Source organism: Balaenoptera musculus, chromosome 10, assembly GCF_009873245.2.
Source record: "Balaenoptera musculus isolate JJ_BM4_2016_0621 chromosome 10, mBalMus1.pri.v3, whole genome shotgun sequence".
NCBI classification, from domain to species: Eukaryota; Metazoa; Chordata; class Mammalia; order Artiodactyla; family Balaenopteridae; genus Balaenoptera; species Balaenoptera musculus.
Genome location: NC_045794.1, coordinates 57873999 through 57898151, shown reverse-complemented (window position 1 = coordinate 57898151; position 24153 = coordinate 57873999). Strand labels below are relative to the sequence as shown.

At 38.8% G+C, this 24153-nt stretch overlaps 1 protein-coding gene across 2 annotated transcripts in view; it reads left to right on the top strand.

Moving 5' to 3' along the window:
* Nucleotides 1-24153, top strand: part of TSPAN8 (tetraspanin 8) — a 251161-nt gene that overhangs the window by 116851 nt on the left and 110157 nt on the right. The window contains exon 3 of one of the 2 annotated variants that reach the window (XM_036867093.1): nucleotides 10943-11037. In XM_036867093.1, the coding sequence (XP_036722988.1) occupies nucleotides 10943-11037 (95 nt within the window). Of the gene's footprint in view, nucleotides 1-10942; nucleotides 11038-24153 lie in introns of those variants that run through there. The other variant, XM_036867095.1, reaches the window with a different exon arrangement.

Genomic DNA, 24153 nt, shown 5'->3' with positions numbered 1-24153 from the left:
TTTGACCCAGGTCCTAGAGAAATGGAAATAAGAACACAAACAAATGGGACCTAATGAAACTTAAAAGCTTTTGCACAGCAAAGGAAACCATAAACAAGACCAAAAGACAACCATCAGAATGGGAGAAAATATTTGCAAATGAAGCAACTGACAAAGGATTAATCTCCAAGATTTACAAGCAGCTCATGCAGCTCAATAACAAAAAACCCAATCCAAAAATGGGCAGAAGACCTAAATAGACATTTCTCCAAAGAAGATATACAGATGGCCAACAGACACATGAAAGAATGCTCAACATCATTAATCATTAGAGAAATGCAAATCAAAACTACAATGAGGTATCATCTCACACCGGTCAGAATGGCCATCATCAAAAAATCTAGAAACAATAAATGCTGGAGAGGGTGTGGAGAAAAGGGAACACTCTTGCACTGTTGGTGGGAATGTAAATTGATATGGCCACTATGGAGAACAGTATGGAGGTTCCTTAAAAAACTAAAAATAGAACTACCATATGACCCAGCAATCCCACTACTGGGCATATACCCTGAGAAAACCATAATTCAAAAAGAGTCATGTACCAAAATGTTCATTGCAGCTCTATTTACAATAGCCAGGACATGGAAGCAACCTAAGTGTCCATCAGCAGATGAATGGATAAAGAAGATGTGGCACATATATACAATGGAATATTACTCAGCCATAAAAAGAAATGAAATGGAGGTATTTGTAATGAGGTGGATGGAGTTAGAGTCTGTCATACAGAGTGAAGTAAGTCAGAAAGAGAAAAACAAATACAGTATGCTAACACATATATATGGAATCTAAGGGAAAAAAAAAAAAGGGCATGAAGAACCTAGTGGCAAGACGGGAATAAAGACACAGACCTACTAGAGAATGGACTTGAGGATATGGGGAGGAGGAGGGGTGAGATGTGACAGGGTGAGAGAGTGTCATGGACATATATACACTACCAAATGTAAAATAGATAGCTAGTGGGAAGCAGCCGCATAGCACAGGGAGATCAGCTCGGTGCTTTGTGACCACCTAGAAGGGTGGGATAGGGAGGGTGAGAGGGAGAGAGGTGCAAGAGGGAAGAGATATGGGAACATATGTATATGTATAACTGATTCACTTTGTTATAAAGCAGAAACTAAGACACCATTGTAAAGCAATTATACTACAATAAAGATGTTTAAAAAAAAAAAAAAGGGGCCATGAAGAACCTAGTGGCAAGACGGGAATAAAGACACAGACCTACTAGAGAATGGACTTGAGGATATGGGGAGGGGGAGGGGTGAGATGTGACAGGGTGAGAGAGTGTCATGGACATATATACACTACCAAATGTAAAATAGATAGCTAGTGGGAAGCAGCCGCATAGCACAGGGAGATCAGCTCGGTGCTTTGTGACCACCTAGAGGGGTGGGATGGGGAGGGTGGGAGGGAGGGAGATGCAAGAGGGAAGAGATATGGGAACATATGTATATGTATAACTGATTCACTTTGTTATAAAGCAGAAACTAACACACCATTGTAAAGCAATTATACTTCAATAAAGATGTTTAAAAAAAAAAAAAAGTCACTTTCTTCAGCTGTAGGATCCCATAGTTCCCATTGTCTTTCCTGAGAGCTGTGAAATTGAGTTTGGCTTTGGCGGAGTGGATCTCTGTAACATTTCATTAGGTGTGTTCTTTAGAAATAATATTCATGTTTTCATGTTGCTGACAATGTACCTATATGACACACATGTACCACTCAGTGGGCTTCCTGGTATAATTCTGGAGTGGAGAATAACAGTGCATTGCATTTATTGATTGATTGATTGATTGATTGATTGATTGCTGTGTTGGGTCTTCGTTTACGTGCGAGGGCTTTCTCCAGTTGCGGCAAGTGGGGGCCGCTCTTCATCGTGGTGCGCGGGCCTCTCACTATCGCGGCCTCTCTTGTTGCGGAGCACAGGCTCCAGACGCGCAGGCTCAGCGATTGTGGCTCATGGGCCTGGTCGCTCCGTGGCATGTGGGATCTTCCCAGACCAGGGCTCGAACCCGTGTCCCCTGCATTGGCAGGCAGACTCTCAACCACTGCGCCACCAGGGAAGCCCCATTGCATTTTCAGGTTATTTCACTTGCTACTTTTGATCCAGCAGTGAATTCTGCAGGAGGAAAGAAGAAATTTTCATTAACAATAAATGCCGTTTTCAATAAATATTTTTAGGACTCATTAAAGGCAAAACACTGAACTAAGAAAAGGAGATGGCAGAAAAATATTATTCACATAAAATAAATGTGCTAATTGGCAAGAGTGGTTCAACAGGACTTCTCTGCTCTCCAGACACTTTGAACTTTGCCCATTTTTTCCTTGGCAGTGCAGTATAAAAATGGATTCTGTGAGCCTCTCAATGACATTATTTTAGATTCTAAGACATATTGCATTTAGATTTGTGATCTGCAAGAATTCCATCTGTACCATTCACTGGAGACAGTGCCACTGATGATGATTCCAAATGGTCTACTTTTATTATTTATTTACCTGGCTAATAAAAACGAATTAAACTGAAAGAATAGTTTAACTTGATTTGGAGAATTCAGTCAGTTATTTTATGTCTTAGAGTGGTTTGTGTGGAACGAAAAATGGTCCACATTTTGTATAGAAATAGTTCATTTTTTGTTTTCGTTCCTGAATCCACCTCAGAGATTTTTAAAGAAACCACTGCCAAAGGACCCTCTTACCAGGTGAGTGGTAGAGGTAAATAGCATAATAAAACCTACAATTATTTTAAATCAATTACTTTTTGCCTTTATCCTAACCCAAGTTAATAATGTCAATTAATTTAATGAGTCAACATTGTACCACTTTCTAGATGCTGGGATTCTTTGAGGGCCGGCCCCCATGAGAATGAAACACAAGTTGCTGGCTCAACCTTGGAGGACCAATTATGTAGATTCAGTTGGTGGCTATTGTCATGGCCACTTAAGTGTCAAGGCTTTTGATATCCATTTGTAACCATAACCTTACATTTAAAAACACTACTACTTTCTTTGGCAGCCATCCTAACCTAATTAGGAACTAACGCAGACTTGTACATTTCTTGTAAACACATCCCGGACCATAGCATCTGGCCAGGGCTAGAGCATGATTGGAGCTTGATTGAGGGGTTTATCTTTTTCCTCCTTCCTGTAATGCTCTTACAGGTCTGGACTATATTCAGCAGAGCTGCTTTTCCTTTTATTTCCCAGTTTTGACATTTTAAATTGATTTACGCTCTTGTTCTCATTCTCTTGCTCTCAGTCCTCTTTGGCTTTGCTTCCCCCCCCCCCCCCCTATTTTGTTTTGCTCTTTTAAAAAATTGTTACAATTTTATCTTTTAAATATTAACAGAAGAGCTGGTCTGACAGTGAGGAACAAGACTTAATGATGACATCAGGGATGATTGTATTTTTTAAAATGAGAATTGTATATTATAAGTTTGATAATTTTTTAAAAACTTATTTTGAGAGGAGGGCTGCTCTGTTTCCTGGATGGTTCTAGCAGTAGTTTGCCGTCCGATGAGCACACAGAAGATACCTATTCTGATGTAAGCCGTGGTGAAATGAGCACTTTTGAGTCAGGGCATACAGTTCTACCCTAGAGATGAGTTTTGGTGGACCATGTAAATATTTTACATATTGCAGATCACCAGTGATAAGGACATAGTCACCAATCTGGGTTGTAAAAAGTAGTAATAGTATTAATAGCTAATTTTATGTGTCCACTATGTGTCAGGTTCTGGGCCAAGTACTTGACCTATTTTTCATATAATCTTCACAACAACCCTATGGATATGAAAATCATTTTCATCACCATTTTGAGATGAAACTGAATCTCAAGGAAATTATGTAGCTTTCATATAATCATGCAGCCAGTAAGTCTGATTTCAAAACCTATATTATCAGACACTACCTTTGACTGTCTCCCCATTAATTTGAATATAATTCTTTCTATAATCCTCTAGAAAAAGAGCATGAAAAATGGAATTGATAAGATAGAGATGAACAAACATTATTCCTGGTAAATGTCTATCTGGACCTGGGCTAAGAAAAATCCTGTTGGGTACTGGTATTGTCTGTGCCTTGTATTACTCCCTGGGTGTACTAACAGGTTTTAGCAAATGCTAAGGGGCAATGTGGCTTTTCTTTCAAGATTTGTTACATTTCATCTGTAAAACTTGTTCTTTGAAACTAGTTCTTGTACCAACTTTGGAAACAGAGAAGTCTGTTCGGCACAGAAATGAGCATAAGGTGCAAATAACACCATTTCCTGTGGCCCTTAATCTCTGGAGTGCGTTTTCAGCTAATTGGAGGTGATAAGTAATGGAGCTAAAATTGTAACACAGTTATTGAACTTCAAATGATGTTGAACTAGATGGTGTTCCTGTTGGCCAGATGATCTTCCAGGTTTTGGCTTTTAAGATGAAAATGCTGAAGAGTTGTTTAGAGATTTGATGTGAAAATAATAAACGTGGAAAGTTAAAACCAGGGTTTTGTTGTTGTGATATTTACAGGATGAGATGCTCTAGTACAGATAATTAGGTACCTGGTCCTGCGTGCTGCTTGTGTGGCTTGGGAATGCCTGTGGGTACAAGGAACAAGTGGGGGCAAAGGAAAAAGCAGGAAAATAAGAGCTAAGAGAACAGAGCAGAAAAGGAAAGGATGGAAAGGGAAGGGTGACCTGGAAGGAAGTAAGATTGATGGAGTAACAGGAGACCAGTAGAAGAAAGCTGTGTTCATGGTGGGAATAAATAACTGTTGTCTCAGGCAGATGCCAATGTCATGGTCTATAGTTAAATTCCTCTAAACACTGGTATGGGAGAATTTATTCTATCATTGAATGACTTCCATGATGGGATAACAAACCCCTTGAAGAGCGATTCTTTTTTTTTCCTTTTCTCTTTTATTAAACAAAAAGGAAGCATATGATACATGGCTGTTTGCCTCTTGCTTTTTACACTTCATCATATATCTTGGAGATTGTCTATCTCAGAACACTGAAGACCTCCTCAGTTTTTTTGTAAGTAACTTAGTATTCCTTTGGTGATATAGGCTGGTGCATATAATTAGTCCCCTGTGTTTTTTTTAATCTTTATCTTTTTCAAACAATGAGGCAATTACCAATATTGTACACACCATGCTGTGTGTGAGCAGGTTTATCTGTTGGACAAATTCCCAGACTCAGGATTACTAAGTTAACAAGCGAATGCCAAATTGACCTCCACTGAGTGTTACTATTTTGGGACTTCCAACAGCAGTGTATGACTATTCGGTAACCCACTGCATTAATACTGATGACAATAAACATTAAATGACTGCTTACTATTTGCCGTATTTTGTGCTAAGAGCTTTAAATGTATTATTGTATTTAATGTACCCTGAGTTAGGTAGTATTATCTCTATACATAAGGAAAATGAGACACAGAGAAACAAGTAACTTGAACAGAATTGAAGACATTTCAAACTCTGGTAGCCTGACCTCAGAACTTACATTCTCACTGTCACAATCTGCTATTCCACTGAAACTGGGCAGGTCACCAATGGCTATTTGTTTCCAAATCTAACAATTCTCAGTCCTTATCTTTATCTTTTTCAACTTCCTGGCTGCATTCAATGCAAGGGACTAAGTCTTTGAAGAGTTACTCCTTGATTACCTCTCATTATGGGTGTTTTAGGCCTTTTCTACAAGTAAAAGAGAAAATAAAACATATGTCATTTCCAAAATTATTTAGGAAGAAAATGCCATATGTCAGTTCAGACTTGATGAAAACACCCTTGAATAAAAAATTGAAGTGTCAACAAGAGGTCTTAAAAAGGTTCTGCCATTTAATAATAATGTTAGAAATTTGTAAAAGTCTCTACTAAAGCTAAGATTTTTAAAATTTGGAAATATCTTATTTTAATGATTTACGTAGTTGGAGGAAATTTTCTTTAGCATTCTTAAATGTTTATACTTTGTTGTTCATATAATTACTTAAGCAATATTTATTTGTAAGAGTAAAAATTTTGACACTATACATCAACTTTCTGGCCTGGCCTTGAGAATTCAGGGTAATAAGTAGGATAATAAATTACACTATCTCTGACCCTGATTTAGTCTTGGATAAAAGAGAATATGTGGATAAATACGCATATATTGATATTTTTTAGTTCCATGATTAGGTGGAAGGTAGAGGAAAGTAGAAAATCTAGTTCTCAACTAAACCATATGTTAACTGGTAATTAAAAATTGCTCAACATCATTAATCATCAGAGAAATGCAAATCAAAACCACAATGAGATATCACCTCACACCAGTTAGAATTGCTATCATCAAAAAGACAAGAGATAAGAAGTGTTGGTGAGGGTGTAGAGAAAAGGGAACACTTTTGTACTGTTCTTGGGGATCTAAATTGATATAGCCACTGTGAAAAATAGTATGGAGGTTCCTCGAAAGATTAAAAACAGACCTACCATATGTTCCAGCAATCCCACTTCTGTGTATATCTCCAAAGAAATTGAAATCAGGATCTCACAGAGATATCTGCACTCCCATGTTCATTGCAGTGTTACTCACGATAGCCAAGATATAGAAACAACCTAAGTGTCTGTCAACAGATGGAACAAATCAAGATAATATGATACACACAGACACACGCACATGCATGCACAATGGAATTATTCAACCATAAGAAGGAAATCCTGCCACTTGTGACAACATGGATGGACTTTGAGGACATTATGCTAAGTAGAATAAGTCAGACAGAGAAGGACAAATACTGTATGATCTCATTTATGTGTGGAATCCAAAAAAAAACAAAGTCCTGGAAACAGAGTAGAGTGCTGGTTATCAGGGGTTATGGGGTGGGGAAAATGGGGAGATATTTGGTTAAAGGATACAGACTTCCAGCTATAAGATTAACAAGCTTGGGGATCTAATATACAGGATAGTGATTAAAGCTAATAATACTGTACGAATGTTGCTAAGACAGTAGATCTTAGATGTTCTTACCAAAAAAAGAAAAAAGAGAGAGATATGTGATAGAATGGAGGTGATAGTTAATACCATGGTGGGAACTTGTAAATTTATAAGTGTAATTTATGTTGCAATTTATAAATGTATCAAATGAACGTGTTGTACACCTTAAACTTACACAATGCTTTGTGTCAATTATATCTCAGCAAAGTCGGAAAATATATTTCCAGGAGAAAAAACCTAAAAAATTGACTGTAGTTTTGAACTAATTGTTCCTTTTCTTCATTTCTGAGAAGGCAATTGAACTCCTCTTGAAAATGTAAAATATGCTTTAGTTAGTTGCTGAGAGTATCTGACCTCTCAGTTTCACCCCTGCCCTTCTCTATCTTCCTCTCCATTTTGGGGGCTGAAAGCCGGCACACCACTTTCCCTGGATTCCCTGGTCAGTTGCCTTCCTATTAAGTTCTGCTAATGGGAGACACTGGCAAGTGATTAGGAGTTGGGAAGAGGGCAGGAGCCATGTTCTTCCTCCTGGCATCTGGCAGCTGCGTCTGGCGGTAGATAGACGTCACTAGACAGCGTGGGCTCTGGATTCTTGCTCCAATGGCAGCTACGGTGGGTGTTTGAAGAGGCACTGGCACCAGGAGCCCCAGTGGAGCATTGCTAGTAGGGGTCCTCAGCAGCCTCAGATGCCCACACTCTGGGTTCTGGTAATACCATTTCCTCTTTCACTCCTCTGGTCCTAGTGGCTCCCTGCAGTTACTGATTTTGGAGTGAACTTCTCTCTTCTGGCTCATGGAGCTCTTCCAGCATTTTTGTGACTGGTTTCCTGTATTAAATTCTCTCTGTTTGAAATGCACAGAGTGGTTTCTGTTATCCTGACTGGACACTGACTGATACAGTTTATGAAAGTTTTTCTCTAGTCCAGAAACTAGAGCTTATTTCCTTTAAGGTGATTGCACCCAGATAGGATGGTGTCAAATTTTTATGGCAATGGAGATATTTATGGTACAACTACACGCACGCCAAAGCAAGTGACTGTAAAGCTAAATTGAAAAGAATCACAGTCTTCTCGTGCTGTTCCTGTGTGTGTGCCAGTGCCCCACTCCTGTCACTACATTCTTGGATTGAACTTCCAGCAACTGGTAAAATCTTTTATACTGCACAAATATGGAGTTCTTTTTCCCCCTTACCTGAAGGGCAATAAAGTTGGGAGAAAAAAAGACTATTAAGGGTCATATTAATTTCTACCTTTTGTGGCCACATGTCTTATTATAGGAGCTCATCAAAATTATTGTATAAAAGGATTGTCAACCAGTTTGTAAATGTGTGTATATAAGAAGTTATTGATAAACTTTTAAGGCAGACATTTGTCTCACTTTTGATTTTATTGTATTTTATGAAATAAGTGGTCCATTCCTGGGCTACAAACTATTATGGGTCCATTAGAAGATAAGACACTTACATCAGAAGGCAAATCAAGTACATCATTAAGCATACAGAATTAGTTCACTAGTTATTATTACTGTAATAAGACTTTCCTGATGAAGGAAGCAGTGTATTGACTTATTTTAAGGAGCACTTCTCAAGAAGGCTTTAATAAAAGGTTCAAATTTAGTGCTCCCTTCTCTATAGTTTCATATCATTTTGCATATAGAATTTTGATATAGAATTTAAGGATAATATGATATATAATAATATGATAGTATAAATAAGAATTAGTTGATTGTGACTTTGTCTTCCTAATTTATTATGGCATCTTTGAAGATTACCTGTGGCCTAATGATAATAACAATTTTTAAAAATTATTTATCTTTAGGAACCCTATTAGCATATTCTAAATACTTGTTAAATAAATGTTGCATGAACATATAAAGATAAGTTAGATTCTCATTGTTTTTGAGGGAGTGGAAAACTAGTTAAGGTATAAATAAGGGTAGGAGAATAAAACTAATGATTTCTATAAAGGACAACTCAAGGAGAGTTTATTTAAAAAATGAACTATTTACAAGGGATAGCACAGGGACTAAGGGCTAATATCAGCTCAATTCTTACCACTCATAGGCACAAAGAGATGAAGCAGAGAGCAGTTATTGGAATTAGAAAGAACCACAAAGGAGAGAGAATTATCTTGAGTTGTGTTGAGCAGACCAATGAACTTTGGTGGATGGGCAGGCCAATTCAAGGCAACCTAGCAGAAGGGAGGCAAAGGAATAAATATTTTGACCTAAATTTACCCCTTCCATTTGATTTCTTGGGTGCTCACCATTGATTGAGCCCAACCAGAACCCAGAGGATGGGGAAATCCTGTTGATGTGGTTGGTCCAGGTCAGACTCCAAAGTCACAGAGCAGGGTGCAGAAATATGGTGAGTGGAATGGAAGATTATATACAACTGTAGTTTTCTTTCAAAAGATTTCTCTTTTGGTCCGCTGAAGGAAAGGATTTCTAAAAGACATACATGAAAAGAGAGACATAGGGTATTTATTTGAATGGAAATATCTCTCTCTATAGCATTGCCACCTATTCTGAGGCTACTTAACGATTTTTTCATTTTAAGAATTATTTCAGACCTATATAAGAAGGTTTATATAGAGAGCACCGTCATATACCTATCATCCAGCCTAATAACACATTAAGAAAAACAGATGGAAGCCCCTTGGGTATTCTCCTCATTCACTTTCCGTTCCACCTCCACAGAGGTAACCAGCATCTGGAATCTGGTGGTTATCATTCTCATTCATGTCTAGAAATGTTACCATATATTTTTACTTACCCCCAAATTTATAGAATTATTGTTGAATTGGTTTATAGTCTCAGTTATGCAGGATGAATAAGTTCTAGAGATCTGCTGTACAGCATAGTACCTACAGTTAACAAGACTGTATTGTGCACTTAGATATTTGTTAAGAGGGTAGATTTTGTGTTGTGTTCTTTCTTACCACAAAAGGAAGGAAGGAAGGCAGATGGAAACTTTTGAAAGTGGGGACATATCTATTACTTTGATGTGGTGATAGTTTCACAGGTGTGTGCATATGTCCAAACTCATTAAAATATACACATTAAATATGTGCAGCTTTTTGTTTTTGGCCTTGCCATGTGGCTTGTGGGATCTCAGTTCCCCCACCAGGGACTGAACCCAAGGCTGCAGCAGTCAAAGCCCGGAATCCTAACCACTAGGCAACCAGGGAACTCCCATGTGGAGCTTTTTATATAGCAATTATACCTCAATAAAGCTGTTAGAAAACTATAGAAATGATACCACACTGCATGTATCATTCAGCAACTTGATTTTTTCACTCAATATTTTTATTTTGAGGGATCTCCTCAGGTTGATACATTTAGCACTATTTCTTTTTCATTCACTTTCATTGTTCTACAGTAATCTATGACTTAATGGCACAACTTCACTTTCTGTTTTCAACATTAGAATCCTATGATTTTAAAATTCAGAATCTTTACTGTAGCTATGCCTTTGTATTTTCTTAATATTAGTTCATTTCCTTCTCAGGTTGCATTCTGCAGTAGTGAAGATTAGTGAATCCCAGTAATTTTCTTTTTTAAGTTACTCCATGACAGGGGAAGCCCTAGGTAAATTTTATCTTCCACTGTCTTTATCGTGACTTGCAACCTCAAATGTGTTAACCTGTGCAAAGTGCTTGGAAGGGAATGAGGCACAGAGTAAGTGCTGGAGAAGTATCATCTGAGGAGCTCTGGGAGCATTAGGGTAAGAAACCAGACTGTCTCGGTGTGAATCTCAACTGTGCTACTTGGTACCTGTATGTGACTTTGGGCAAGTTACTCAGCCTTTCTGTGCTTCAATTCCCTGATCTGTAAAATGGGGGTATAATAATAGTCCCTACCTCATAGGGCTGTCTTGAGGACTAAATGAATAAATGAGAATATGCAGAGAGCACAGAACATACCCAGCCAGTAGTAAGTTGTTTTTGTTATTTCAGGTTCCTCGTGCCCTCACTCCAGGCATTGTGCACTCTGGTCCCTGCACTCTCTTCCGTCTCGGAACCTGGATACTCCAGCTCTTGCCAAGGTGCTGGTGAGTTGCTACATCGCTCCTTTCAGAGGTATTTCCCTTTAAGACACTCATGCTGAATGAGCCTGATGGTGAGCGCGCCTTCCTGGTGCCACACTTCTATTTCCATCTGGTCTAGACCATCTGCATCCATTCATCTTCCTTCGCAAGGTGTTATGACACAGAGACTTTCAACTATACATTGTTTTCCTTTCTACACGAATGTACATTTTTGTTGAAAAAGCTGCTAGGAGCTGAACTGGTGACATGACTTAAACTTTGAAAAGTGTTTTTCCTTTCCTTTCAGCTTAATGCTTCTTACTCATGCCACGTTTCTTTCCTCTAGCTGGAGGTAGGGGGCGGGAACAATGGTCTGAGCCTTGTTTGGTAGGAAATCCAGTCTTTCTCACCTCATTGAGTTTTTCCCAAGAAGTCTGACAGGGTCTCACACATAATTAGAGCTGTGGCCTCTCCATCTGATGCTGTCTGCTTTTGCATTGCTGTTCCACGAACCTTTTGTTTCAGTGAGTCACCGATCTGCTGCCGCCTTCATTGCCCATTTACTGTTAATCTTTAGGCACTCTGCTCCCCTCCCGCTAGGCTCAGACCCAGGCATGGACCCAGATTGAACACAGTCCCTGGAACCCATCTTCCTTGAAGCTCAATCTGCCCACTTGGTCAGGCTGTTGTCTCCATTTGGGCAATTTTTGTTTTTGTTTTTGTTTTCAATGCTGGACTTTCTCTTCCCTCAGTCTGGTTTCTTTCAGGGAACCCTTGTACCATGTAATGGGCACATGTCCAAACTCCAATTGCTGGTCAGGTTTCAGTTCTTTCCTACAGAGCTCCGGGGCCTATGCAAAGTAGGGTCCCTGGCCATTCCATGTCAGGAAACAGTCTGACCTGCTTGGAGCACACAGGAGGCATCTAGGTGTGGGGTGGCCTGCCTCTTCAAGTCATCCTGAAGGACCGCTCTCTGTACCCAAGATAATATCAGCTGCTAGAGTTTCTAGGTGGATATGGCAGTCACTTTATAAGCAGAAAGCCCAGAACCTGTAAAGCTTTAAAAAATGACAGTTATTTGAGTATTGAAATAAGAGTGTTCTTGTGAAACCACAAGAATGTAAAATATCAGCGATGGAAAAATTTAAAATGCTAGACAATGTTCTGTCTGTAGGGTATGAAAGGATTATGGGAGTCTTTATGATTGACAAGTATCTAAAGAAACTGATATAACACGGTTCCCTTCATAATGTTGCATATTAACCAAGTACTGTTTTGTACCACGAACATTGTTGAGACTAGAACTGCCCATTGCCAGGCTGTGTTCTGTAAAGCAGGCTACGGTGATGAACACAGGGAAGCTCCCTGCTCTCATGGAGCCTATGTTCTAGAAGTTTTGGATTTGATTAGACTATATTCTAGGAGATTTGGGAATCTAGTCATTTTATATGCAGAAAAGGTGGCTCTTCCTAGTATGAAAGCATATATTATGAGAGACAGAACTGTCTGTTTGAGGATAAGGGGAAAAATGAATGTTCAGAAAATAGTGAAGACGTCAGATGTGAGTATAATTAAAATATAATATGAAAAATGCTATGGTAGCATATAAACAAGATATACCTTAGAATAATGGGCATTAATCAGATTTCACAAGAGGGTAAATTTAGGCTGTAATAACAACCTAATAAACGAGTTTCAGGAAACAGCACCAAGCTGGACCAGAAGAGAGACTTCCCTAGCTGAGAATCAAGGAGACATGCAGGAGGTAATTACTGGATAGCTCAGGACATCTGAAATATAAGAGAGGAGTCTCAGAGCAGATATGGGTAGACCTTTCTCCCTGAGGGTCAGAGGTGGAGGCAGGTCAGACAGCGGTTATAATATCTGGGGGAATGGTGGAGGCATGTCTAATATAATAAAATAGCCAGAAGCCCAGATTCATAGCTTGAGAAGCTCTGCTTTCTGGTTTGGCTTTGCATCATTGTGAAATGGAAATAACAGGTTATTAAAATAATTCAAATTCCTACTAAAAGGAAGTCTTAATAACAGAAATCTCTTGCAATTCAAAGTTTATTATATGAAAATTATATGATAATTGGTAGGATAACATATGGTTCCTTTGCCCAATTTCCACTTAAGAAAAGGAACAGACTTTAGTCACGTTAGATGGGGTTAGAATAGGGCAGGAAAACTTTATTCTCCTCCAGAATACTCTCCATTTAGTTGTAATAATAATATGTCTTTCATATAGAAAGATGAAACTTTTGAACCACCATTAAGAGGGAATATCTTTCGAGGGTTCCCTTAACCACCCCCTCAAAGGTGAGGTAATTGGATTGGTGCCCTGGTCTCACCTGATCACTCAATAGCTAACATGCTGGCTACCAAATATATGTGTGCAAGGTACTAGGAACATAAAGAGGCATGAGATGTGATGTATATTCCCAGCCTTCATAGAACTTAAAATCTTGAGAGAAAGACACAAGAAAAAGCAACACCAGGTAGGATAGCGTTAAGGTATAGACTAAGGTCTTGGATCAGAAACCAGCTGTGTTGCCCATACACAAACCTGGAACCTTGATAGAAGAAGAATGTGTAAGAAACTGAGGCTAGACATTTCTCCAAACAATTTCTCAGGACAATTCTCTAAAAATAAATTTCCAAAAAGTCAATATGTTGAAATTGATGAATTATGGAAGATTTTTTTCAAAGTTTTAGTTTTGTTATAGTCTTTCCACCTTTTACTAAGGATTTATCTGTTCAATTTAGCTGGATGCTAATTTCACACGTATTTTACACTCCATATGCCTAGTATTTTTCAAATGCTTAATGCTTTATCTGTGAATGTGTGGTCTTTTAAAAAATATCCGGTTTATTGCTGGACTATTTAAGGCTCATCTGTTATTGGGACTTAAGGGTTTATTTTCTTTCAGATCCCTCCTATTCCTCTTGAGATCTAAGTAAAGAAAGGGGAAGCCCAAATGGGAAAGGGAAACCTATTGGAAGCCACGAAAACACAGACATTACTGAATTGTTTCAGCAATGTTTTATTGTCAGAAAAAGATTCAAAAGATATATCAGTATGGGCTGCCTGGGGATTATGTTATGGGAATTTTGATTATCAAATAACTAAGATTTACTCCAAGAGGCATATTTGTAGTCATTCCTTGCTAGGGATAAAAGAGGGTGATGTAAGCTTCAAGAGTAAAGTAATGTGTGATATATTTTGGAAGAAATAACTGGAAAAAAATAACAAGAACTTCTGGCTTGATGTTCCAGGAATACAGCTAAGCAGACCAAGATTTTATTAAAAAAGAAAAATTGCATATTACAGAAACGAGAAGACAATGTTGCATGGGTAAAAAGGCACTGTGATGTTTTAAGCTGGATGAATAAAATAGAAGATGACAATGGAAATATGAATAGGAGGCATAGAAATGGGGGCTAGAAAAAGCCAGATGTACAAATATTTTTTCTGGGAGCGGAGAGAAGTTCATGTTGGTAAATGAAACCACTGTGAACCCGCCTTATAAATGAACGTGTGAATTTTGAGGAGTTGGTTGACTTTTGCTCACATGGTTAGAATACTGGGAAAGTTGCATTTAAAATTTTTTTTTAAATTTTATATCGTAGCATAGTTGACTAAGAATGTTGTGTTAGTTTCAGGTGTACAGCAAAGTGATTCAGTTATATATGTATACATGTATCCATTCTTTTTCAAATTGTTTTCCCATTTAGGTTATTACAGAATATTGAGTAGAGTTCCCTGTGCTATACAGTAGGTCCTTGTTGGTTATCTGTTTTAAATATAGTAATGTGTACATGTCAAGTCAGACAGGGAAAGTTGCATTTAATGAAGAGATAAAAAATCTTGATTTGAGGAGGAACATTTTTTTTCTAGGCTTTAAACGTATTTGAATAGAAAACATAAGATAAAGAGAAGATGAAAAAATTAGAGGTAACCAGATTTGATCCTGCCTGTATTTTGTAGAAGCAGAGAAAAGATCTCTTGAGGGAAAAAGAAAATATTTTTATTAATTAAAGAGAGAACACTTATTCAGAGGGATTGGAGAACAGAAGGTATAGGAAAAAATTTCCCTGTGTGATGCATCAACCTGATTCTTATTTTGTGACCACTAACCTGTTAGAAGGTACTATCTGCTTAACATGCTTTTACTTTTTAATTTTATTTTTAGCTGTTAGAAGAACCAAAAGGACATTGCTATAATTCAACACTGCTGGCAACATTATGTTGGGACATAAATTCCAAGAACTGTATTATATAGAGTAAGGGCAAGATTGTATGAGAGTAAGATAAGATAGGGAAAGAAGAGAGGAATAATGAAAACGGACACCATAACCATGTTCAGAAGAGAACAATGAAAGTAGAGTGGAGCACTGGGGAAAGTGCTCTGGCCGAGGCCCAAATCGTCAGAGAAAGGCTTTCGAAAATTAGAGAATTCCTAGAGAATGTGTCAAGTCTTATTTGATACCCCAATGTGTATCGGTCCGGTGGGGAGTAGAAAGTTGAAGCATCTTTGTATTTAGAGAGAAGAGCCCATGATCGTGTGCTTCCTGTCTAACTTCCTTCCCTTTAAGTGTGTCATTTTGTCCCCTTCAATGTTATGTGGGATCCCAAGTCAGTAGGTCACAGATTCTGTAAGCCTGTGGAGAACAGTGCAGGCAAGAAAGGCAAACCCATATTAGGAATATGTGTGGATTTCAGTCTAGGTAAATTACTGCATTTTCCAGGGTGAAAAGAGTCTAGTGTAATCAACTTGACACCAAGTTGGTCTGGAGAGCTGGTGCCATATTGGCTGCTCAGAATTTGTCTCTGTTGCTGGCAGGTTTGGACGTTCAGCAGAAGCAAAATTGAAATCAGCTCTGGAGAGTGGGAGCCCATGCAGTTAGGCTCATGCCCCCGTCCGGATCACCGTGGCTGTCCTGTTCATGTCCACATTGTGCCAAGATGGGACAGAGGCTGCTGATGGCCCCTGGCAGTCATTCTTTCTACTTCTTGTTTATTGTCTTCTCTGCGATAGGCGTTCTCTGATGGATAAAATGCAGTACATTTCCCCACTCTCACAGGTGCCTCCGTATATGCCTTTCCAGACATTTGTGTCTTCAATCTTACGATTTATTCTTTAAGCCGTATTTATTCTTGACTCAAACCCTTCTCTCTCCACACAAAGTGGATGACCAGGTGGACTGCCTAAAGCCCTATGTATTGAGAGGATTTCCCTCCCCGCTTCCTTTCAGGGCTGCTCTGAATTGGGCTGTACAGCGGCAACCGTCTATTTTCGGCTTATACTCACATATGGAGTTGATCAGGCTGTGAAACAAACTTGGCCATTTCCCTCCTCCATTAGCTGATCATAGTGGACTCCCCATGGAGCCATAGATATGAGCTGGGAGAGAGGTACTGGTGTGATGGTGGTAGATAACACGAGGGTCTGGGGCAGCTGCTATGCAGCTTATTTACACCTGATCCCAAATGTACCATTTGCATCTTATGGGATGCTGCTGGGCCCACCCGACCTATGGTTTGGTGGGTCCAGTAGAACTCAGCTTGTGGTGGACATGCATGTCCCATATAGTCTGTCACATGTCTTCTGTGAGAGAAGAATCTCTTAATTCACTTAAGTTTCTGTAGTTGGGTCTTTTATCAGCAGCTGAATACAATTTCTAACTGACACAAAACTTTATATCTCACAACATGATACTCGAACTGTGTTGTGTAAGCTAGTGTCAGTCCCGGACTTTGCTAGCAGTGGCAATAAAATCAGAAACTAGCGCCAGAATATAGACCAATTTCTTCACTAAACACACTGTTCAATTCAACTAATTTTTTTGGGGGGGGTTGCAAGATGTTCTCAATCAGTGAAGCAGTATGATGATTTATTTTCTGGTGTAAGCCCTTTATCTCATGACGGACTGGTAGCAAAGAGTTTGTATACTGCCACCTTAAGAAGCACCGATCTGAGAGATACATCCCAAAGTGTACTTTTGAGACAGATGCACTGGGAGATAAACATTCAATTGTTGATTCCATTTTGAAATTTAAACCTGTCATTATTGACTGGGACTATTGAGAAATCTTTTTTTTTTTTTAATAAATTTATTTATTTATATTTATTTTTGGCTGTGTTGGGTCTTCGTTTCTGTGCGAGGGCTTTCTCCAGTTGCGGCGAGCGGGGGCCACTCTTCATCGCGGTGCGCGGGTCTCTCACTGTCGTGGCCTCTCCCGTTGCGGAGCACAGGCTCCAGACGCGCAGGCTCAGTAGTTGTGGCTCACGGGCTTAGTCGCTCCGCGGCATGTGGGATCTTCCCAAACCAGGGCTCGAACCTGTGTTCCTTGCGTTGGCAGGCAGATTCTTAGCCACTGCGCCACCAGGGAAGCCCGAGAAATCTTCTTTTAAGGAATCCCTTAACTACCTCACTTGGAAGCATGATAGTGAAAAATTATTACACATGATTTGGTTTCACAGACTTCTGTAATCACAGCAGTGTCTGACATTTTGTTTACTTGAAAGCAAAATGAAAACTTTTCATTACATGCTTCTTAGTATGCCATTTGTCTGACAGTAAACTTTGCATACCATAAAGCAGTTGTTTTACACGTAGATTCGGCTTCAGTTTCAGAGTGGAGATCGAATTACATGGTTTGCCAATACATGTAGTAAGTGCTAAATATATGGCAGCTATTATTCTTATTTGAACTTGGGTTAGTTCAACACTATTCGACCCCCATCCCCCAGATCCTACTGTGTTTATCAGAATGTATTTTGTATGGTTAGAAATAAATGGACAGACCTGTGTAAACCTTTAAGGACAGTCTTTATTACTGCTAAAATTACTTAGCTAAGCCCCAACCTGAACCACTACACTTCTATCTTTATCTGTAGAAAACCATGGAATAAACACCAATAGCTACTCACTGCTCTAGCTCCCATAACTCTTTCAACTTTCTAGTGAGGGTTAAAATGCTCTATTTCAAGATCATATTATTCTTGGGAAGCACTTACTCTGACTGTATGCACAACTTTTCTTTCCATATGAATTCAATTGGCATTAATTCCATTAGAAATTCTGCCATAGAAAATCTTTCCTCATTGCCAAATGATCGAATGGTATGATTCTTATCATCTTTTTAGTCTAATGAGGTCAGCCTTCTGGATGTGGTAAGGATAATGCTTTCTTAACTACAGAACTCAATTTCCCTAGTCTGCCTTTCAAGGAAATGTACTCTTTGAAGAAATTCTATGGCCAAGTAGAAGACATTTCTAACTAAGTCATCTGCAAATCAGCGGAGCATGCTCATATAAAGAGGGACAATAGCTAGAATTTCTACTTTTGAACAAAAATGGTCTGTGACAACTGGGTATGACCAGGTTAGCATCTTAAATTTTTATGGGATTAGAAAGGGAAGAAACTAATTTTTCTTCTCAACAGTGACTGAAACTGAAAAAACAAAAAAACGGGAAAGAGAGAAGGTCCAGGTGGGAGAGGGGGGTTGGAGAGGGTGGAATGCAACCGAGGAAAGCATCACCGGTGGGACTCGGAATGGCTCAGGTTTCCTTCCCTTTTTAGGTCAGTCCTTGGGGGGTGAATTAGGTGCTCTCCTGTCTTGTGTTACTTCTCACTTTTCTTATTCTAAGGACTTAATGCATTTGTATTTAATTCGACTTATAGGAGAAGAAATCATGTCACTGTTCTATGCTTTAATTACCTCATAAGCATATCTGATACTAAAAAATTTAACAACTGGTATGGCATGGGCACTGACCAATTAGAAAAAAACACTGTAATCAATCAGATGGTTCATGAGCCACAAGTAGAGAGGCCATATAATTAACTGTCCAAATCAGGACACGGTGGAGGGTGAAATGAGCATATTAAAAATTATGCCAGAATGAGAGGCATAAACAGGGGCCATCCCAAGCAAACGTGGATGTGTGGTCACTCCAGTCATAAATAAAGAGTAATGTGTGTACTGGCTGAATAAAATTAAAAGTTTGGCTTGGAGTCTTTTTCAAATCTGTAACATTTTATGTATCCATTGAACATATTTAGTCTTAAGAGTATTTGATACATTTGTCTAACACTGGTTTCTAGAGCACATTTCTAAAAGAATCCAGCCTACATGAGGGAGCAGCCTTTAGACACGCCTGCAGGAAGAGTGACAACAGGGTTTAGACTCTGCTAATACCCTAGGCAGATACACAGATTTACATGTAGCTATAGCTACAGATATAAACAGATACAGATATTCAAAACTATCATCATATTTTGTAATTTTTTTTTTATTATTTGGTTGCACCGGGTCTTAGTTGTGGCAGGCGGGCTCCTTAGTTGTGGCATGCAAACTCTTAGTTTCGGTATGCATGTGGGATCTAGTTCCCTGACCAGGAATTGAACCTGAGCCCCCTGCATTGGGATCGTGGAGTATTAACCACTGCGCCACCAGGGAAGTCCCTATCATGCTTTGGAGTGTTTACTGTTAGCCAGGCTTTTTCAGTTTTAGATGAATGCTGAAATGGATGATGAAATTGAGGTCAATTCAGGAAGGTAAATGGTGTGACCGCCGGACTCATAACCTCTTATCACTTGTATGTGATGGGATCGGAGCTATGTGAGAGCACCTCCCACTACCAAAGGCCTCCCTTATTGCTGATACTTTGCTTCCTTGCTTAGGGTCTTGTAGAGCAGGGGACAGACAAATAAATCTACCACTTATAATTCCATATAAAATTTGCTGTGATACATGCAAAGCAAACGAAATCATATGGGTAAGGGAAAACTTCCTGCTGAAGGACTGCTCGAGGTGAATTTTTAAGGATGGGTAGGAGATAACCAGAAGCAAAGGGATCTGTGTGTGCAAAGACACCCAGCACGAAACCCTGCATGACACGTTTGGGGAATAATAAGTATTTGGGGATAGTTGGAGGTGAAGCGGTGGTCTTCATGCTCAGTTGATTAAGGTGACAGCATTCTTTACACCTTCAGGAATCATTTCAAAAGGCTTCCAGTGTAGTAACAATGTGATTTATTTGCACTTTAGGAAGAACTTTCTGGTAGAGGTGTGGCAGACAGATTAGTGAGAGGCCAGCTTGGTGGCAGAGAGATCAGTTAGGAATTATAGGAATTTAGATGAAACGTTATGGTTTTGAAAGACCATCCATCTCCCCCTTCCTTAGTTCCAAAGCACTCTGAGTCATAAATAAAGTGTGAAAATAGCAGAAGAATGAACAAGAACAGCCTAAGGATCTAGGTTATTAAGTGGAGGATAGATGCTTGGAAGCTTCAAAGGAGATGAAGAGATCAAGCAAATGGAAGATGAGAGGAAGGGAGGGAGGGAGGGAGGGAAAAAAGAGGGAGGAAGGGGTGGGGAGGAAGAGAGAGGGAGGGAGGGAGGGGGAGGGGGGGAGAGAGGGGGAGGGGGGGGGGGAGGGGGGGAGAGAGAGAGAGATAGAGAGAGAGAGAGAGAGAGAGAGAATCCCTCCTGTTGCTTACTTCCCATCTTTGCTCTACTTTTTGTTTCCTTTGCCCAACTCTGCCCTTGCCACTACTCTCAATAGTTTTTCCTTTGCTTCCTTCTCCTAAATATAACTACCTCAGTTTCTTTGTATTCTTAAAAAGGGAAGAGTACTGCAGTAAGACAAGTGAGATCAAACCAGAAAAGTCTTTGCCAAGTTGTGGACTTGTTGATAAGTTCTTCTTATCTCCTTTACTTCTTACCTTAGACGTCCTCCTTGTCATTGAAGAAGGTAGTAAGTGACATTGAGGCAAGGAAAGACCCAGAACATTCACTAATGAATGTTCAATCATTAGTGATTTAGTTAAACCCATTAACTTATGACTGATTCAGTGTCATGTGTATGAAGTGATTCACCCTGAACCACTTTAAAACTGCTTTTGCCCTTCTCTGTGCTTCTTGAATCATCTTCCTTCTCGCCTCATTGCTACGTAAGCTTTCCTCTCTGACTCTCATTGCTTGGGATTTTATCTATCACATTCCTACCTTTGCTCCCCGTTTAATGTAATGAAAGCTGCCACCTGTACACTAGCCAGGCTGTTCTCTTTAGCACAGGAAGCAAAAGAGTCCACTTTTAAAAAAGAAAATAAGCTTTTACCCTAAATGTAGTGAAAATGTAATGCTTTACTATTTAGGTTGAAGTTAATGCAAATAAATAGAAGAGAGAAAGAGAATGAAGAATAAAGAAAGATAGAAGATTAAAAAAAAAAAAAAAGTAAGACTGCAGAAAGTGACCAGGAAATAGAGTAGTTTTGTTTGTACATTTATGTCTGTGTTTTTCTAATAGTTGTTGGAATTGCTCCATGTGGTTCTATTTATTCTATTAATAAAATCTGATGATTTAAGACATTAGAAATAGGGAATGGAAAAATAATGTATTTTCCAGCCAAACCAAACCCAGCCCTTAGCTCTTATTTTCTGAGGTTGGCCCCCTATAGACCTTACTTTTACCAACTGCTAGCATCACAGAAGCCACGAAAACCTCAGGTAAAAAAAAGAGCCCTAATGATTTTAAATTAAAGAAAATTCAAATTTGAGAACTAAATAACTTTTTGAATTATTATTGGGTATAGACTACTTACATTTCTAACCTTTCCTCTAGTTATACATTTAGGATAACATTCACCACACCAAAAAAAATCTAATTTAAGTGTTGGAAAGATTGAGCAAAACAAAAGTTCTAGGAATAAAAGCAGAAAATAAACACATCCTTTCATCTAAGTTTTGGACTCAAAAGACCCCACCATAAGGTAGAAATAATGTATGAGGGACTTTTTCATGCTTGACACATACTTTTAGTATAAGATTCTTCTGCAAGAAGCTTCTAAAGAGTAGAAATATTCATAAAACAGCTTATGTAAGTACCATATAACTAATCCATGAACAATTTAGTTCCACTCAGGCATTTAAAAGGTAAATGTTATCCATTTCTATATATTTAAAATTTTCAGCCAAAACTATTTTAGCCATATAACTTTACAGCATACAGAAAAAAAAATACACATAAAAGTAAAAAATGTGTTTTGCAATGAATCTGCCACTGATATGATACGAGTGTGCAATTAAATGGGCCATGCTGGAGAAAGGAAAGATTGGCTACTGGGTGGATGCCAGTGGTATCCTTTGACGCTTCTTGGCTTCATGTGGTCCTGATCAGGCAGCAGGGATCTGGCAGACCCAGGCCAGGAAGGTAGAAAACAGAACAGATTTTACTTTCAATTATGGGGTTGAGAGGGAATGGGACATAGAACACACATTTGATCTGCTGTCAAATATTTTATTTCAAAGCCGAATGCTAAATTGTAGCATAGAATTGTTACTTTTAAAGACATTTTTTTCTTATTTGCTTATTCTGAACTTCACTGTGGCATTTCATGATGGTGTAGTGTAAGGAGTACTAAATTCAAAGCCTAAAAACCTGACCAGGTGTGGTTAGCTACGTGACCGTGGGCTAGTTACTTAAGCACTCGAAACCTCTGTTTCCCTGTCTAGAAAATGACGTGATTGGCTTAGATGATTATAAATTGTATTGAGTGGCCCTTGGGTAAATCTGGCTTGCAGATGTACTTTTGGCCTTTGCAGTATCACAAGATGTGTTAACTAGTAACCAATATTAAAAAAGCAGGACATTTCACTAAAACATAGATTTCTGGCTTCTCTTGAAAAATTGGAAGGTCTGGTAACTCAGGACCCACAGTTTTATGGAGCAAAAATATGCTGGTACTGAGTGCATCAGATACCTTTTGATCTAATTGGGAATGTTCTCTTTAGGCTGTCCCATTGCCAGCCACTGGACCCATTCAACTCACTACATTTATTTACTTTACCCACCTGACCTTTTTAGACATTTTAGTTTTCCACTCCTTGTCTAGAGCAATGGTTTCTAAATGTGTCTTACAGGGCCCTAGTCATTAAAGGAACCTTATGAGGAATCAAGAGGCTGGGAACAGGGATCCAACCTCTCACCACCTTTAAGCAAAGAGTTCAGTTTTTATTTGTTTTATATATTAGGATCTAAAATGACCTCTGGGGCACAGACTTTTAGCTAATTCTCTCAAATATCTTCTGTTCTTCCATAGTAATTGAATTTTAGCTGAGTATGTGAATGTTAAGAATAAACACTACAACTCCCAGCATCCTTTGCATCTAGGTATGGCCATGTGACTGATTTCTAGCCAATGGGATAGGAGCAGAGTGATGTGTACAAAATTCAGGTTGTGCCTGAAATAGGAATTTGGTGATGAGCAATCTAGGACCATGTGGACAAAGATATCACGCTAGAAATGACAGAACAACATTATGGAAGAATCCTGGGTCCCTAGATGACTCTATAGAGCAGAGTATCCCTATTAGCAGTTCGCTACTTCAGTAGTGTTACATGAGAGAAAAATTAACTTCCATCTTGTTTAAGCCAATTTTAATTTGGGTCTCTATTACACACATGTAAAGCTGTACCTGAATTAAAACAACCTCTTAGGTCTTTCAAGCTCCAAAATTCTCTGATTGTTTTACCCCTAGTTGATTTGGAATTTGAATATGTTTGAGTAATTTTGACTTGAAAAAGGCAAATCATTGTTTTAAGCTTTTGGAATTACTTCCTTGAATGCTTTTTTTTTTTTTTTTTAACTGAGTGGAACTTAAATTTATTTTCAGGCATGCACATGGTTATATTTTTATGAAATCATTATGCAAAAATACCGATGACCTAATGTATATTGACCAGGGAGTGTATGTTCTATTTCCTTCTAAATGATCAAGTGTTACTAACACCCTTTGCAGTTCCATTTCATCCAGAGAATGAATTTGCCCCAAGGGAGTGGAGTCAAATGTGCAAAATAAATGATGTGAGTTTGCTCTGTTTAACTATGTAGATGGCTAGAGTAAAAAAAGATAAAGTTACTAAGCTGTCCAAGAGAGGTCTTTGAGGTAGGCTGTTTCAGGCTCAATTTAAAATCTGGCAATGATGGTCCCTAAAACTTGGACTGCTATAACTGTTGTTATAAATAAGCAGAGGATTTCATTTTTCAAAGTCTGGGGAAGGAGAAAATTTCTATGGCAATGAATTTTATTTTTAAAATAATGTACCTGAGTGGAGATTACTAATG